The sequence below is a fragment of the Scyliorhinus canicula genome, chromosome 4 (genome assembly GCF_902713615.1).
Source record: "Scyliorhinus canicula chromosome 4, sScyCan1.1, whole genome shotgun sequence".
In the NCBI taxonomy this organism is placed as follows: Eukaryota; Metazoa; Chordata; class Chondrichthyes; order Carcharhiniformes; family Scyliorhinidae; genus Scyliorhinus; species Scyliorhinus canicula.
The window spans coordinates 131,118,431-131,136,274 of record NC_052149.1 but is presented as its reverse complement, the minus strand read 5'-3'; the positions used below and the strand labels follow the sequence as shown (position 1 = coordinate 131,136,274).

Here is a 17,844-nt window from a genome sequence, read left to right as displayed (position 1 = left end):
ATCTGTGCCTCTCTCTCCCTGTGAAGAGTTCTAACTGTTCTGATACACTGAAGACACATCTTTTGGGCACGGCTATTCCCTCACCCCCTCAACCCTGGATATCGAGTCGAAGAATGCGGTCCAGCACCTGACAAGTCTGGGACATGTCCAGAACCTGTGGCTGTGATTTGTCGGACCTCCCTGGCACCCTTCGCAATTGTTCTCCATCTCCGGACAGAACCTGCTCATGCATATTCTTGTCAAGTGCGACCTGTTCACCACCTTTATCTGCATTAGGCTCAGCCCTGCGCATGAGGAGGTGAAGTTTGCTCTGTAAAGTGCCTCGATCCAGACTCTCTCCTTATTTTCATGCCTAGTTCTTCCTCACAGTTGTCCCTAGTCTCATCCAGTGTGACCTTGTTTCTTCCAGTAGTTGTCCGTACATGTCAGCACAGTCACCATCCCCTAGCTCGCCCACGGTTAGAAGTCTGTCCAGCAGGGGCAGCACGGTGGTACAGTGGTTAGCACTGCTGCCTCACGGCGCCGAGGTCCCAGGTTCGATCCCGGCTCTGGGTCACTGCCCATGTGGAGTTTGCACATTCTCCCCGTGTTTGTGTGGGTTTCGCCCCCACAACCCAAAGATGTGCAGGGTAGGTGGATTGGCCATGCTAAATTGCCCCTTAATTGGAGAAAATAAATTGCGTACTCTAAATTTACGAAAAAATAAAGAAGTCTGACGAGCAGGGAGTGTCCTGGTTGTTGGAGAAACGTTGCTGTCTCCTTGTGGAGGAAGTTCCTCAGTTGCATGTATCGCAACTTGTTCTCTTTTGGTTGCTGTAACTTGCCCAACGTCACCATCCTACTGACTATATTTACGATCTGTTTTTGAAAGAGGCGTCCAAGAGTTGCCAGAGTGAATTTATGGTTCTTACAAAAAGGGGCCATTGCAGATATTGCTATCAATCCATAGTCTTGCCTTAACTGGTGCCACGCACTGAGCATAGCCACTACCACCAGGTTTTTCAAGTATTTAGCTGGGATGAATGGGAATGAAGTCATGGTCAGTGCTTGGAGGGATGTCCCAGAGCAGCAGATTTCTTCCATTTTTACCCATTCGGCTCTTGGGCCTTTGACCCAACCTTGTACTCTATCTGCGGTAGCTCCCAGTTGTAGAGCTGGAAATTCGGGAGGGCTAGCCCCTCATGCCTCTCCTTCTTTGTAGGATGCTCTTTCGGATCACACCATGATTGATTTGTCTAGGTTGGTGAAGAAGGCCTTGGATGAAGATCGAGAGCGGTCTGAACAAGAAGAGGAACCTGGGCAGTACATTCATTTTAATTGTCTGTGTTCTCCCTGCCAGGGAAAGCGGGAGTGTGTACCACCTCAGCAGGTCCCTTGACCTCCTCCATTTGGCTCGACAGGTTCCATTTGTGGATCTGTGTCCAGTTCGTGGGCTATTTGGATCCCCAGGTATTGGAATTTGGTTTGGGTCAGCTTGAACATCGTTTTCCCCAGCTCTGATTCCCCATCCCACATATTTCCCTTTTACTCACATTGGGTTTGTAGCCTGAGACATTTCCAAACTCCCTCAGGAATTCCATTATTCCTCCCATGCTGGCTTGAGGGTTTGAGATGTAGAGAAGCAGATCATCTGCACAGAGCAATACTCTGTGCTCTCTTTCCTCTCTAGATGCCTCTCCACCCCTTCGCTGATCTGAGAGTGATAGCCTGTGGCTTGATTGCTAGAGCAAATAGAAGTGGGGATAAGAGGCATCCTTGCCTTGTGCTTCAGTGTAGCTGAAAGTATCCAGACCTGGTGGCTTGTCTGCATGCCCGCCATGGGAGCGCTGTACAGTAGCTTCACCCATGAGGTGAATCCTAGCCTGAACCCAAACCATTCTAGTATCTCTCTGAGGTACCGCCATTCGACCCTATCAAAGGTCTTCTCTGTGTCAAGGGAGAATCATCACTTCCGGTGTCTCTTCCTCGGGTGGGATCATGATCACGTTCAACAGGCGTCTGATGTTCGCTGTTAGTTGCCTGTCCTTCACAAAACTCACCCGATCCTCCGCGACTACATCTGGCACGCAGCTCTCCAGTCACCTCGCCAGGACCTTCGCGTCAGTGTTTAGGAACGAGATGTTCTGCATGATCCGCATGTCAGGTCTTTGTCCTTTTTAGGGATCATCAATATCGAGTCATGTGCCAGCATGGGTGGCAGGATCCCTCTCAATAGCAAGTCATTGAACATCTCCCGGACCCAGCGCCCTCCCCGACTTCATGGAGTTTTTGCTGTCCATGATCTCCCCCAGTGCTTGTGGTGCTTCGTGTCCCTGTTTTCTGTCCTCCCCCATGGCTGGTATGTCCAGTCCATCGAGGAACTAGAATCATAGAATCGTTTGTTTCAACTTCGCGTCCCCCTCTGGTGGCTCGGAGGTGTACAGCTCCCTGTAGTATGTCAAGAATGCCTCATTGATCTTGGCTCAGGCTGTGGCTTGTCCACTGTTCCTGTCCTTCACCTGTGCTATTTCCCATGTGGCTGCCTGCTTCCTCAGCTGGTGAGCCAGTAGGTGGCTGGTCTTGTCTCCATGTTCCCCATGTTTGGCGTGGCTGGTTCACTGCTTTCCCGGTTACAAACTCCATTTGTAACTTTTTCCTCTCCGCAAGTAGTTCCACGCTCAGGGCCGTGGAGTATCGCCGGTCCACCTCCAATTTGGTGTTGACCAGTTCCTGCCCAGCCGCCCTCTCCTTTCTGCCCTTAAGCGCACTCTATGTGATTATTTCCCCCCTTATCACTGCTTTCAATGCCTCCCAGAATGTGGAAGGTGAGACCTTCCCGTTCTGGTTGCAGGTTTCTAATCCCTCGATAGCCTGTGACATTTTCTTGCAGATCGACATGTCGACAAGCAGGGCCGTGTCCAGCCTCCATGGGGGAACACTGGGCCTAGCCCATCTCCAACCTCACATCCACGTAGTGCGGAGCGTGGTCGGAAATTACTATCGCAGAATATTCCGCCCCTACTATCTCTCGAAGCACAGCTCCACCACCAGAAGTCCTCATTAGGTACATCCTTAAATACAAAGAGTATAAATGGATTTCCTTTGCCCCAATCCTCTGGATAATCCTGACTATAGGCCCGCAACATGGTCTTTTAAGTTTGATGCCAACTTTCTAATGCTATTGTGATTCTGTATGGGTTAAATTGCTTAACTCCGAAGCTATCCACAACCATCATAAAATTGTAACCCTGATCTGATTGAATTTCTTTTGGCAGTCCATATCTGGTAAAAAAATTTGGTTAACTCCTCTACAACCCTCTTGACTGTATTGCTTCTTAAAAGGTTCCTCAAATGCTGGAATGGGTATTAAAGGGACTGGCTTGATCACCGCTTGAGGTTTCCCTAATATCTGAAGTGTGTGACACATAAGGAAAAATTTCACTACATTCTCATGTAGTCCAGGCCAATTAAAATGATTTTGGATTTTTGCTTGAGCTTTCCTGACTACTTAATGACCCCCTACTGGAACCTCAGGCACTACCTGCAAAACCTCCTTTCTATAACCCAGCGGTAATACCACTTGAACTTTTGTCTACTCATCTGCCTGAATATGTAAAGATCTGCATCTTCCCTTTAGTATATTATTTCTAATGTAATAACACTCTGGTACACACTCAGATTCTATTTCAGTATATGCTTTCTGATGTAACTGCTTTATCCCAGAATCTTTCTGCTATAATTCAACCAACTTTCTTGAACTAAAGCTATCTGCTTCATCCACTACCTACTCTTTTTTTTATTAACCATTTGATCAAACATGGTTTCTGACAACTGAACTTGAGCCTTCTTATCGGTACTCCTCGGGTTCTCTTGCTCCTATCTCACCATGTGGATCTGTGATCGTGTCACTACACAACCAGGAAAAATCCCAGGATATGCTTCATGCGACATCTCAGTTAGAACATAGAACATAGAACAGTACAGCACAGAACAGGCCCTTCGCCCCTCAATGTTGTGCCGAGCAATGATCACCCTACTCAAACCCATGTATCTACCCTATACCCGTAACCCAACAACCTCCCCTCACCTTACTTTTTTTTAGGACACTACGGGCAATTTAGCATGGCCAATCCACCTAACCCGCACATCTTTGGACTGTGGGAGGAAACCGGAGCACCCGGAGGAAACCCACGCACACACGGGGAGGACGTGCAGACTCCGCACAGACAGTGACCCAGCCGGGAACCGAACCTGGGACCCTGGAGCTGTGAAGCATTTATGCTAATCAGCATGCTACCGTGCTGCCCTGTTGTTTGACGTTTCACTGTTTTTTCAACAACAGTGGACATCACTCTCACCTGTGATCTAGCTATATCATTATCCAAGATAAATTGTACCCCTGAAAAAGATAAGGGGCGGGATTCTGCCGTAATCGGCGGGGTGGTCAACTCCAGCAAGAAGGAGTGGCGTGAACCACTCCGGCGTCGGGCCGCCCCAAAGGGGCAGAATCCTCCACACCTTCAGGGGCGAGGCTGGCCCCAGAGTGGTTTGCACCCCGCCGGCTGACTGGAAGGGGCTTGGCGCCACGCCAACCGGCGCCGAAGGACCTCCGCCGGCCGGCGCGGATTTGGCACATGCGCGGGAGTTCCAGCATGTGCTGCCGTCATCCCTGTGCCTCCGCAGAGGGCTTCGTTTCTGCACTGGCCATGGCGGACTGCTGCGGAAGAATAGAGTGCCCCCACGGCACAGGCCCTCCCACGGATCGGTGGGCCCCGATCGTGGGCCAGATCCCCCCCGTGCCCCCCCCCAGAGAACCCCGGAGGCCGCCTGTGCCGCCAGGTCCCGCCGGTAAGGACCTACTCTAATTTACGCCTGCGGGAACAGCAAAAAAGGGGCGGCCACTTGGCCCATCACGGGCGAGAGAATCACCGGGGGGGGGGGGGGGGGGGGTGCGCTGCCAGTTGCCGCCATCCGGCGCGATTCCCGCCCCCACCAATTCTCTGGCACCGTAGAATTCGGCAGCCGGCGGGGGGCAGAATTCACCCCCCCCGGGCGATTCTCCGACCTGGCGGGGGGTCGGAGAATCCCGCCCAAGCTTTCAATGACCCTTACCACCGCACCACTTTTCACTGGAATCTCTAACCTTACCTTACATAATGGCACACTACTCCTCTCACCACTAATTCCACATATTACCACCTTTTCTGGCGATACTCCTTCCAAAGTACGTATATCCTTATCTCTCACCTTTAAAGATTGACTTGCTCCTGTGTACTTCAAGATCTTAATCTCCTTACCTACTCCATCTTATATACATGAGTAAACAGTATCCTCCAAAAATACAATCTTTAAAAAGATCTGACACCAGATTATCCACCAACCTCTGAATAGGTGGTACACTCTGTTGCACTTTTTCCATGGGGACCATGTTTTTTCTTCCCAATTTAATAAGCCCCAACTGGCTTATCTTGTTTGTTTTTTTAAAAATTTAGAGTACCCAATTATTTTTTTCCAATTAAGGGGCAATTTAGCGTGACCAATCCACCTAATCTGCACATCTTTGGGTTGTGGGGGTGAAACCCACGCAGACACGGGGAGAATGTGCAAACTCCACACAGACAGTGACCCAGGGCCGGGATTCGAACCCGGGTCCTCAGCGCCGTAGGCAGCAATGCTAATCACTGTGCCACTGTGCTGCCCCGGCTTATCTTGTTTTAACAAGTGTGTCTTCCCAGTACTTTTCTTAAGCTACCAAAACGGCAACTTCATGTGTCCAATTTTATTACAATGAAAACATTTTAGTTTCCTTGTCCCACTGCCACGCTCATAGGTTTCCTTTTTAACCTGAAGAAATTCTCCTTAACATCACCAACTTAACCCCCTTTGCATTGACCACCTGTGAATTTCTCATTTCCCCTGTTTCTATCCTTCACAGACTAAATTGATGTTGAAAACTGGACTTTGCTTTGTGAAATAATTCAAAATCATCTGCCATTTCTGCTGCCAGTCTAGCAGTTTTAACTCTTTGCTCTTCCACATGAGTTCTGACTACTGTGGGAAGTGAATCTTTAAATTCTTCCAAAATAATTGTTTCCTTAAAAGCATCATGTGTTTGATCTATTTTTAATGCTTTCACCTTTCAAAATTATTTTGTTTATTTCTTTCAAATTTGATATCATAGATATATCATAGGATTTGCAGTGCAGAAGGAGGCCATTTGGGCCATCGAGTGTGCTCCGGCTCTTGGAAAGAGCACTCTACCCAAGGACAACACCTCCACCTTATCCCCATAACCCAGTAACCCCACCCAACACTAAGGGCAATTTAGCCTGGCCAATCCACCCAACCTGCACATCTTTGGACTGTGGGGGGAAACCGCAGCACCCGGAGGAAACCCACGCACACACGGGGAGGATGTGCAGACTCCACACAGTCAGTGACCCAGGCTGGAATCGAACCTGGGACCCCGGAGCTGTGAAGCAATTGTGCTATCCACAAAGCTACCGTGCTGCCCATATTTGTTTGACCTGATTCTTTCCTTAGATTTCTAAACTTCTGTCTGTAGGCTTCTGGCACTTGCTCAAATGCACTTAATATGTTTTTTCTCAACTCATCATAATCCCTACATACCACCCGTGATAGTGAGGAAAATACTTTACTAGCTCTACTGAAAAGCCGTGAATGACTATGATTTAGTAGCCATTACTGAAACATGGTTAAAGGATGGTCACGACTGGGAGTTAAATATCCGAGGGTATCAAACTATTCGGAAAGACAGAGTGGATGGTAAGGGAGGTGGTGTTGCTCTGTTATTTAAGGATGACATCCGGGCAATAGTTAGGGATGATATCGGTGCTATGGAGGATAAGGTTGAATCCATTTGGGTGGAAATCAGGAATAGTAAGTCGAAAAAGTGACTGATAGGAGTAGTCTATCGGCCACCAAATAGTAACATTATGGTGGGGCAGGCAATAAACAAAGAAATAACTGATGCATGTAGAAATGGCACATCAGTTATCATGGGGGATTTTAATCTACATGTTGATTGGTTTAACCAGGTCGGTCAAGGCAACCTTGAGGAGGAGATTATAGAATGTATCCGCGATAGTTTCCTAGAACAGTATTTAATGGGACCTACGAGGGAACAAGCGGTCCTAGATCTTGTCCTGTGTAATGAGACAGGATTGATTCATGATCTCATAGTTAGGGATCCTCTCGGAAGGAGCGATCACAATATGGGGGAATTTAAAATACAGATGGAGTGTGCGAAGGTAAAATTAAATATTAGTGTTTTGTGTTTAAACGAAGGAGATTACAAGGGGATGAGAGAAGAACTAGCTAAGATAGACTGGGAGCAATGACTTTATGGTGGAACAGTTGAGGAACAGTGGAGAACCTTCCAAGCGATTTTTCACAGTGCTCAGCAAAGGTTTATACCAACAAAAAGGAAGGACGGTAGAAAGAGGGAAAATCGACCGTGGATATCTAAGGAAATAAGGGAGAGTATCAAATTGAAGGAAAAAGCATACAAAGTGGCAAAGATTGGTGGGAGACGAGGGGACTGGGAAATATTTAAGGGGCAACAGAAAGCTACTAAAAAAGCTATAAAGAAGAGTAAGATAGAGTATGAGAGTAAACTTGCTCAGAATATAAAAACAGACAGCAAACGTTTTTACAAATATATAAAGCAAAAAAGAGTGGCTAAGGTAAATATTGGTCCTTTAGAGGATGAGAAGGGAGTTTTAATAATGGGAGATGAGGAAATGGCTGAGGAACTGAACAGGTTTTTTGGGTCGGTCTTCACAGTGGAAGACACAAATAATATGCCAGTGACAGATAGAAATGAGGTTATGACAGGTGATGACCTTGAGAGGATTGTTATCACTAAGGAGGTAGTGATGAGCAAGCTAATGGGGCTAAAGGTAGACAAGTCTCCTGGCCCTGATGGAATGCATCCCAGAGTGCTAAAAGAGATGGCTAGGGAAATTGCAGATGCACTAGTGATGATTTACCAAAATTCACTAGACTCTGGGGTGGTCCCGGTGGATTGGAAATTAGCAAACGTGACACCACTGTTTAAAAAAGGAGGTAGGCAGAGAGCAGGAAATTATAGGCCAGTGAGCTTAACGTCGGGAGTAGGGAAGATGCCGGAATCTATCATCAAGGAAGAAATAGCGAGGCATCTGGATAGAAATTGTCCCATTGGGCAGACGCAGCATGGGTTCATAAAGGGCAGGTCGTGCCTAACTAATTTAGTGGAATATTTTGAGGACATTACCAGTGCAGTAGATAACGGGGAGCCGATGGATGTGGTATATCTGGATTTCCAGAAAGCTTTTGACAAGGTGCCACACAAAAGGTTGCTGCATAAGGGCAGCATGGTGGTTAGCATAAATGCTTCACAGCTCCAGGATCCCAGGTTCGATTCCCGGCTGGGTCACTGCCTGTGCGGAGTCTGCACGTCCTCCCCGTGTGTGCGTGGGTTTCCTCCGGGTGCTCCGGTTTCCTCCCACAGTCCAAAGATGTGCGGGTTAGGTGGATTGGCCAGGCTAAATTGCCCTTAGTGTCCTAAAAAATAAGGTTAATGGGGGTTGTTGGGTTACTGGTATAGGGTGGATACGTGGGCTTGAGCAGGGTGATCATTGCTCGGCACAACATCGAGGGCCGAAGGGCCTGTTCTCTGCTGTACTGTTCTAATTCTAATTCTAATAAGATAAAGATGCATGGCATTAAGGGTAAAGTAGTAGCATGGATAGAGGATTGGTTAGTTAATAGAAAGCAAAGAGTGGGGATTAATGGGTGCTTCTCTGGTTGGCGATCAGTAGCTAGTGGTGTCCCTCAGGGATCCGTGTTGGGCCCACAATTGTTCACAATCTACATAGATGATTTAGAGTTGGGGACCAAGTGCAATCCAAGTTTGCAGATGACACTAAGATGAGTGGTAAAGCGAAAAGTGCAGAGGATACTGGAAGTCTGCAGAGGGATTTGGATAGGTTAAGTGAATGGGCTAGGGTCTGGCAAATGGAATACAATGTTGACAAATGTGAGGTTATCCATTTTGGTAGGAATAACAGCAAACGGGATTATTATTTAAACAATAAAATATTAAAGCATGCTGCTGTGCAGAGACCTGGGTGTGCTAGTACATGAGTCACAGAAAGTTGGTTTACAGGTGCAACAGGTGAATAAGAAGGCAAATGGAATTTTGTCCTTCATTACTAGAGGGATGGAGTTTAAGACTAGGGAGGTTATGCTGCAATTGTATAAGGTGTTAGTGAGGCCACACCTGGAGTATTGTGTTCAGTTTTGGTCTCCTTACTTGAGAAAGGACGTACTGGCACTGGAGGGTGTGCAGAGGAGATTCACTAGGTTACTCCCAGAGCTGAAGGGGTTGGATTATGAGGAGAGGGTGAGTAGACTGGGACTGTACTCGTTGGAATTTAGAAGGATGAGGGGGGATCTTATAGAAACATTTAAAATTATGAAGGGAATAGATAGGATAGATGCGGGCAGGTTGTTTCCACTGGCGCGTGAAAGCAGAACTAGGGGGCATAGCCTCAAAATAACGGGAAGTAGATTTAAACATAGAACATAGAACGATACAGCGCAGTACAGGCCCTTCGGCCCTCGATGTTGCACCGACATGGAAAAAAAAACTAAAGGCCGTCTAACCTACACTATGCCCTTATCATCCATATGCTTATCCAATAAACTTTTAAATGCCCTCAATGTTGGCGAGTTCACTACTGTTGCAGGTAGGGCATTCCACGGCCTCACCACTCTTTGCGTAAAAAACCCACCTCTGACCTCTGTCCTATATCTATTACCCTTCAATTTAAGGCTATGTCCCCTCGTGATAGCCACCTCCATCCGCGGGAGAAGGCTCTCGCTGTCCACCCTATCTAACCCTCTGATCATTTTGTATGCCTCTATTAGGTCACCTCTTAACCTTCTTCTCTCTAACGAAAACAACCTCAAGTCCATCAGCCTTTCCTCATAAGATTTTCCCTCCATACCAGGCAACATCCTGGTAAATCTCCTCTGCACCCGTTCCAAAGCTTCTACGTCCTTCCTATAATGGGGCGACCAGAACTGTACGCAATACTCCAAATGCGGCCGTACTAGAGTTTTGTACAACTTTAGGTGTTTATGGTGTTTGGGCCGGAAAGTGGAGCTGAGTCCACCAAATGTCAGCCATGATCTCATTGAATGGCGGAGCAGGCTTGAGGGGCCAGATGGCCTACTCCTGCTCCTAGTTCTTATGTTCTTATGTTCTTCCTGGCCAACTCTGTTTGAACCAACATTACCCACATAGTCTTTGGCCAATTCAATTGTTTAGCTACTTTTTCAAATGAGATAAAAAAAAGGCTTCCACATCTTTCTCGTCAAATCTTGGCAGTGCTTGAATATATTTAAACATATCCCAACTGTCCTTTTGACCAGGAAGTGTTTCTCCTTCCTTAGACTTTCCTCAGCTATTGTCTTTAACTCTAACATTTTAAGCTGCTATTCCTGTTTTAGAACATAGAACATAGAACAGTACAGCACAGAACAGGCCCTTCGGCCCTCAATGTTGTGCCGAGCCATGATCACCCTATTTTGTTTCCGAATCCCTCCCCATCATTTCAATTTTGTGAAATTCAAACTCTCTCTTTAGTCTTTTCTCTTGCCTTGCCACTCTCTCCTTTTTTTTCCCTGCATTTCCAACTGTTTCATTTGTAATTAAATTCTAGCTAATTCTAATGATTCAAGCTGTTCCTCTGGCAAATGTAAATGCTGAACTCTTGGTTGTATTATCTCTATCTCCCTCACCCCTTCAGATAAAGTTAACTGCAGTTTGCCAAACCCAAAGATTTGGATAAAGTCACCCTTTGTAAACCAGCCTGAGTGAACTCTTCTACTGCAAGGAAAATCTTTGCAACTGAAAGAGCCATCTCTTTCATTCTATGTTTAAACTTCTTAACCGAAAAGAAAGCAACCATTCCAGACACACTTACATCTTTAAATTCAACAATCCCAAGCCAAACAAGGAATTATATTTTAAGATCATGGTCAAGTGCCCCCAATTTTATTATGACCCCAGACCAGGCCCCAACAGTGGCTAGGATACTGGACAGAAACACCAACATTGTAGTTTTATTATTAAAGACTGCAAGGAAAGGATACTCCGCTTCCAGAGTGATTTCATTAAAAAAGGGATCTGGTCGATTAAAACAAACTTTATTACTCACATTGTATTTAAATATTTTTAACATCACACAAGAAAATATCTTCCAATTACCACTTTCATAATGCTAATCAATGCAGTGGCATAATAACCCTTAACTGTTAACTTTATTCCCACTCAAACAATAAAACAAAATCTTGGCTCTCAATCCACTGTTAAATACAGTTAACACTCAGGAATATCTGTGCATAGAGATGTTCTCTGAGACTGTTTTAAAGAAAAGACCTGGGGCAGAATTCTCCGACCCCCGAGGTTCGGCGGGGGTGGGATTTGTGCCGTGCCGGTTGGCAGGCCCCCCGCGGCGATTCTTCGGCCCACGATGGGCTGAAGTCCCGCCGCTGACAGTTCTTTCCCGCCGGCGTGGTTTAAACCACCTCTGGTACCGGCTGGAGTGGCGGCGCGGGCTGGCTCCGGGGTCCTGGGGGGGGGGACACGGGGCAATCTGACCCTGGGGGGTTCCCCCACGGTGGCCTGGCCCGCGATCGGGGCCCACCGATCAGCGGGCGGGCCTGCGCCGTGGGGGCACTCTTTTTCTTCCGCTCCACCATGGCCTTCACCGGCCATGACGCACCGGCGCGTGCACGGACTTCCCGGCTGGCGGGGCGCCAAAGGCCGTTCGCGCCGGCCGGCGGAATGGGAGCCACTCTGGCGTGGGCCTAGCCCCTCAATGTGAGGGCTTGGCCCCTAAAGGTGCAGAGAATTCCGCACCTTTGGGGAGGCCCAACGCCGGAGGGGTTCACGCCACTCCGTCCCACCAGGACACCCCCCCCCACCCGGGCGGGTAGGGGGGAATCCCGGCCCTGAATCCTGTCAGAACCATGCAGAAACTGGCTGTATTTCTTCAAAATCTTCTTCTCAACTTGTTTCAGCTCACCTTGGAATCAAACAGGTCTGAACTGCCTGGAAAGAAACTGCAAATCTGTCTACAGACATGTCTTTAACTGAACTGCAGTGGGAGAAAATGTTTGACTTCTGCTCACAGCTCAATCTAAAACTCAATGAAACTGCTTTCCTGCAAAATTTATGATCCCTTGGGTGCGATTTACCCACTGGAATCAGGATAGGATGTGGCCTGAAGGTATCGGTAGAGGCCACCCCTGGGATTAGATCTTGCGATCTGGATACCACCCTCAATAGATGGGATCCAGTCTCGCACAGTTAAGTGAGTTTAAAAACCCACTTAGCTGCGCTGACGCCGATTTGAACAGCCACCCGTCATCTATTGGCCTCGCCGAGGAGACCCCAGCTGAGTGCTGATTATGGCAGGTTCCCACAAATGGGGGCCAGGCGGAATGGCACTTGGGTCTCTCAGATGATCGGAGGCTCCTGTGTGGTCAGCCTCTGGCCAGGCTGTCACCCTGGCAGTGCCAGCGTGCCTAGGTGGCACTACCAATGTACCAGGCTGGCATTTTGCCCACACTGGGGATCGGGTGCGTAGATGTCCTGCCAGTATGTGGTGCAGTACGGGGGGGGGGGGGGGGGGGCTCGAGGAACCCCCCCCGACAGGTGGGTTGGGGCATGGGAAGGGTCCTTGAGTCGCATCGAGGGTCAATAGATTGGGTGCCATTTTTAAATCTTTCTGCGCTGAGGAGCTCCATTCGTTGGCGCTCTGCTCGTCAGATATATGGTTAAGTGTGGCTTTGGCGGGCGTCTCTTGCCCAAGGCCGAAAAACAAAGTGCCTGTAAATAGTGGGGTCGTTCCCGGCGTGTTTCTCGCACAGATCAGACTCTGTACTTTTTAAAAGTTAAATCGTGCCTCTTAGCTCCACCCAGTAATTACATAATTTTACCAAGCTGACATTTTAAATTAACTCCACAGGAAACCCCCCTAATCCAAACAAAACTGTTCAGGTTTTGTACAATGTCCTAATTGCACCCCTGACACCCAAAACATACGTGCTTTTTGAACCAGGACTCTTTAAAAACATGACTGCAGCAGTTACACACACAGGTACCCTTGTAAGGCTTGTAACCCTTACTGAACCATACACCTATAATGCATCTGAAATCCCGACATTCATCACAGTTCTCCATGTGTGTATTTATTCTATTTTGGAGACAGCTCCCCATTTCTTTCTGTCTTCAGTGATTGATGGGCCAAATCAGATCACCATCAGGGAGGTGGCTGATACTTTCGCCTTTGTGGAATGGACACCTCCAAGAGCCCATGTCGACCATGTGCTGCTGTCGTATGGACTAGCCAGTGGGGCGAGTGAGAAGACCACGCTGAGACTGCAGCCTACTCTGAGCCAATACTCCCTGCAGAATCTCAGACCTGCGTCACTGTACCAGGTGTCAGTCACTGGCATTCATGAGCATGGACAGAGCCAATCTATAACTGCAGCCTTTACCACAGGTAAGGTGCCCACGTATCCATGTGTCTCTGTATACATATATGTAAGAGTACATGTATGTATATGAAATAAGTATAAAATGTATTCTGCAGAAGAGTCATTTTGATGCGAAACCTTTCTTCGCAACTGCTGCCAGACCTGTTGTGTTTCTCCAGCATGCTCGGTTTGAAATAAATGCATGCACTTGTCTGTTGTTATGATCGTTGTTCAGGCCCTGTGGGGCATACCGATCAGGGCCCGATAGTGTTTTGTTTAAAGTTGATCAATGTTAAGATTGAAGACACCTGCTTTTGGAATAAAGCCACAAGAATGCACAGGTTTTGAACAAAGTCAAACTGTGCAAGTTCAGAAAGGTAATTTACAATATGTATCCTATACTCTAATATTAATGGTAAGTAGGAGGTACATGTAAATTAATAGATGAACTGTAGTCACAAACACACACCACAGAATACATGACAAATGCAACCAAGACAGAGTCCATGGAGTTCTCGGACGTCAGTAAACACCAAGTCACACATTCTCTTTGAAACTCTATCTCATGAGAGATTCCCAACTTCACCTTTGAAATCTTGGACTTCTCTCCAAACTTTACTCATACTTGAATAGCTTTAACAATGGCCCACCTCACAGTATTTCAATCTTGCCTTCTGAGATCCTTTCTCCCTGGGTTTCTGAGGACAGTCAAACACTAGCTCACATGCACATTTTCAGATCAATGGCTGTGCTAAACAGAACAGCACTGCTCCAGAAGGGTGCATTCGCCGCAGTGACACTCTTAAAGTCTGCAGCTCTTTCTTTAACTTAACTGAGACCTGTTTCTGTCCCTTTTATCTTCGTGACACTTGTGGGCTGGCAGACTGCCTCAAACTGACCACCTCAAACTGAACGATCAATTTGGGTGGTCAGTTTGGGGTGATCAGTGGTGGCACAGTGGCACAACCTTCATGCCAATCGCCTAGGGGTGCTTTCGGTTGTCTCTCTCTGGCCAGTCACCCACTGACTCTGGATGCTTCTGTCTCCATGCCTGACCCAGAATCTTACATCTGGCACATATCTGCATTCTGTCCCTTCAGTGATGCTTCTTGGCACCTGGATGATAGGCAAAAGGGACAAAGGACTGACTCATCTAGAGGGTGCTGGTCCTGGTGCAGGATTTTTAAGATGGTCTACGTCTTTTCTCCTTGGTCCATCTTTTGGCTTGTACTTTATAAGAGACAGGTCTAGTCTTCGCTATGGTCCCTGGTACCCATCGGTCACTGTCTCCAATATTCCGACGTACACAGCCTCCCCTGGCTTGAACAGTCTATCCTGCTTCCATTGGTTATGGTACATTTTCTGGAGATCTTGTTTTCTCTCCATTTTCCTGCCAATATTAGGAAACATCAGGCTAAGACGGGTTAGCCTTCGGCCATCAGCAATTCTGCTGGTGCTATCCCGGTCGTCACATGTGGTGTGGTCTGATAGTTGAACACAAAACGCACCAATTTTGTCTCCATGGACCCCATGGCTTGTTTCTTTATGTGCCTAAAAGTCAGTACTCGACGTTCATACAGGCTGTTTGAAGAAGGATGGCATGTGGCAGTCTGAATGTGTTTTACTCCAGTCGCCTGCATGAACTGTGAGAATTCCTCACTGGTGAAAGTTGTCAGTGGCGAGCACCTCCGGAATGCCATGAACACTAAATTGAAAGTACGCTTTGCACAGGTGAAGGAGACACAGCCTGAGTGGGAATTGGAATTGGAACTTGGTAGTTTGGGCAGTGTGGTAATTCGGCGTGGAGTGGGAGAAGGTGCTGAAGGTAATCAGCAGGGAGAGATCCAGAGTGCATTCCGGGAAGCAGGGAGAAAACGAGGGAGCACCCTGGGAAGGTAGGTGATATAAAATCTTACCCCCAGGTTCCTGTGGCCTTCATTTTCGGGAGAGAGAGAGCCAGGGAGCAGCTTGGGAACGGGTAAGTGATAGATATTCTGCTATTCTGACGTCACAGGAAAGCTGTGACCTAATTGGCTCATAGGAAATCTGCAATAAATTTAAACATTGTTCAATGAATTAAACATAATTAATTAATTACTTAATCATAATTTAGAGGGGTATCTAAGCCAGAGATTGGAGAGAACTGTATTTAGTATTTACATTTATAGTAGCAATCCAGTGCTAGGAAACATAATTTATTTTTAAAATTTATTTTACTAATTAATTGACGCAATGTCAATTAGAGGGGTGCAGCGCTCTGACTGTGAGATGTGGCAGGTCCGGGAGGCTTCCAGCGTCCCAGATAGCTTCATCTGCAGAAAGTGCAGCCAACTGGAGTTCCTCACAGACCACATAGTTCGGTTGGAGCAGCAGTTGGATGCACTTAGGAGCATGCAGGTGGCGGAAAGCGTCATAGATAGCAGTTATATAAATGTGGCCACACCCAAGGTGCAGGCAGAGAAATGGATGACCACCAGAAGGGGCAGGCAGTCAGTGTAGGAATCCCCTGTGGTTGTCCCCCTCTCCAACAGGTATACCCCTTTGGATACTGTCGGGGGGGAATAGCCTATCAGGGGAAAACAGCAGCAGCCAGGGCAGGGGCACCACGGCTGGCTCTGATGTTCAGCAGGGAGGGTCAAAGTGCAGAAGAGCAATAGTCATAGGGGACTCTATAGTCAGGGGCACAGATAGGTGCTTCTGTGGACGTGAAAGAGACTTCAGGATGGTATGTTGCATCCCTGGTGCCAGGGTCCAGGATATCTCTGAACGGGTAGCGGGCATCCTGAAGGGGGAGGGCAAACAGGCAGAGGTTGTGGTACATATTGGTACTAACGACATAGGCAGGAAGGGGCATGAGGTCCTGCAGCAGGAGTTCAGGGAGCTCGGCAGAAAGTTAAAAGACAGAACCTCTAGGGTTGTAATCTCAAAATTACTCTCTGTGCCACGTGCCAGTGAGGCTAGAAATAGGAAGATAGAGCAGCTAAACACGTGGCTAAACAGCTGGTGTAGGAGGGAGGGTTTCAGTTATCTGGACCACTGGGAGCTCTTCCGGGGCAGGTGTGACCTGTATAAGAAGGACGGGTTGCATCTAAACTGGAGAGGCATAAATATCCTGGCCGCGATGTTTGCTAGTGTCACATGGGAGGGTTTAAACTAGTATGGCAGGAGGGTGGGCACTGGATCAATAGGTCAGAAGGTGAAAGCATTGAGGGAGAACTAGGGAATAGGGCCAGTATGGCTCTGTGGAAGAGCAGACAGGGAGATGTTGCTGAACACAGCGGGTCCGGTGGCCAGAAGTGCATATGTTTTAATGCAAGAACTACAACAGGTAAGGCAGATTAATTTAGAGCTTGGATTAGTACTTGGAACTATGATGTTGTTGCCATTACAGAGACCTGGTTGAGGGAAGGACAGGATTGGTCGCTAAACATTCCAGGATTTAGATTTTTCAGGTGGGATAGAGGGGGAGGTAAAATGGGTGGAGGAGTTGCGCTACTGGTTAGGGAGAATATCACAGCTGTACGACGGGAGGACACCTCAGAGGGCAGTGAGGCGATATGGGTAGAGATCAGGAATACGAAGTGTGCAGTCACAATGTTGGGGGTTTACTACAGGCCTCCCAACAGCCAGCGGGAGATAGAGGAGCAGATAGGTAGACAGATTTTGGAGAGGAGTAAAAGCAACAGGGGGCGGTATTCTCCGACCCCCCCGCAGGGTCGGAGAATCGCCCGGGGCCTGTGTAGATCCCGCCATGGCCGGAATTCTCCGCCACCCGGAATTGGCGGAGGTGGGAATCCCACCGCGCCGGACGGCGTGCCCCCTGTGGCGATTCTCTGGCCCGCGATGGGCTGACGTCCCGCCGCTGTCAGGCCTCTCCCGCCGGCGGGAATTGCAGCACCTCTGGTGCCAGTGGGAGCAGGCGGCGAGAGCGGGCCCCGGGGTCCTGGGGGGGGGGGGGGGGGGGGGGGAGGGGGGAGATCGGACCCCGGGGGTGCCCCCACGGTGGCCTGGCCCGCGATCGGGGCCCACCGATCGGCGGGTGGGCCAGTGCCGTGGGGGCACTCTTTTTCTTCCGCCGGTGCCACGGCCTCCACCATGGCGGAGGCGGAAGAGACCCCCCCTACTGAGCATGTGCTGGGATGATGTCAGCGGCCGCTGATGCTCCGGCGCATGCGCAGCCTCATGCTGGCTGGCGAAGGCCTTTCGGCCAACCTTTCGCGCCGGCTGGCGGGGCGGAAAGGCCGTTCGCGTCAGTCGGCGGGGCGCCAAACCTTCCGGCGCAGACCCCCCGCCCCGCCGGGTAGGGGA

General features: G+C 48.5%; 1 protein-coding gene across 1 annotated transcript in view; it reads left to right on the top strand.

Annotated features, from left to right (window-relative positions):
• The window catches only part of tnr (tenascin R (restrictin, janusin)), a 390,478-nt gene that overhangs the window by 167,333 nt on the left and 205,301 nt on the right, over positions 1-17,844 (top strand). Inside the window, 1 exon segment of the mRNA XM_038795191.1 lies at positions 13,293-13,562. Coding sequence (XP_038651119.1) covers positions 13,293-13,562 — 270 coding nt within the window.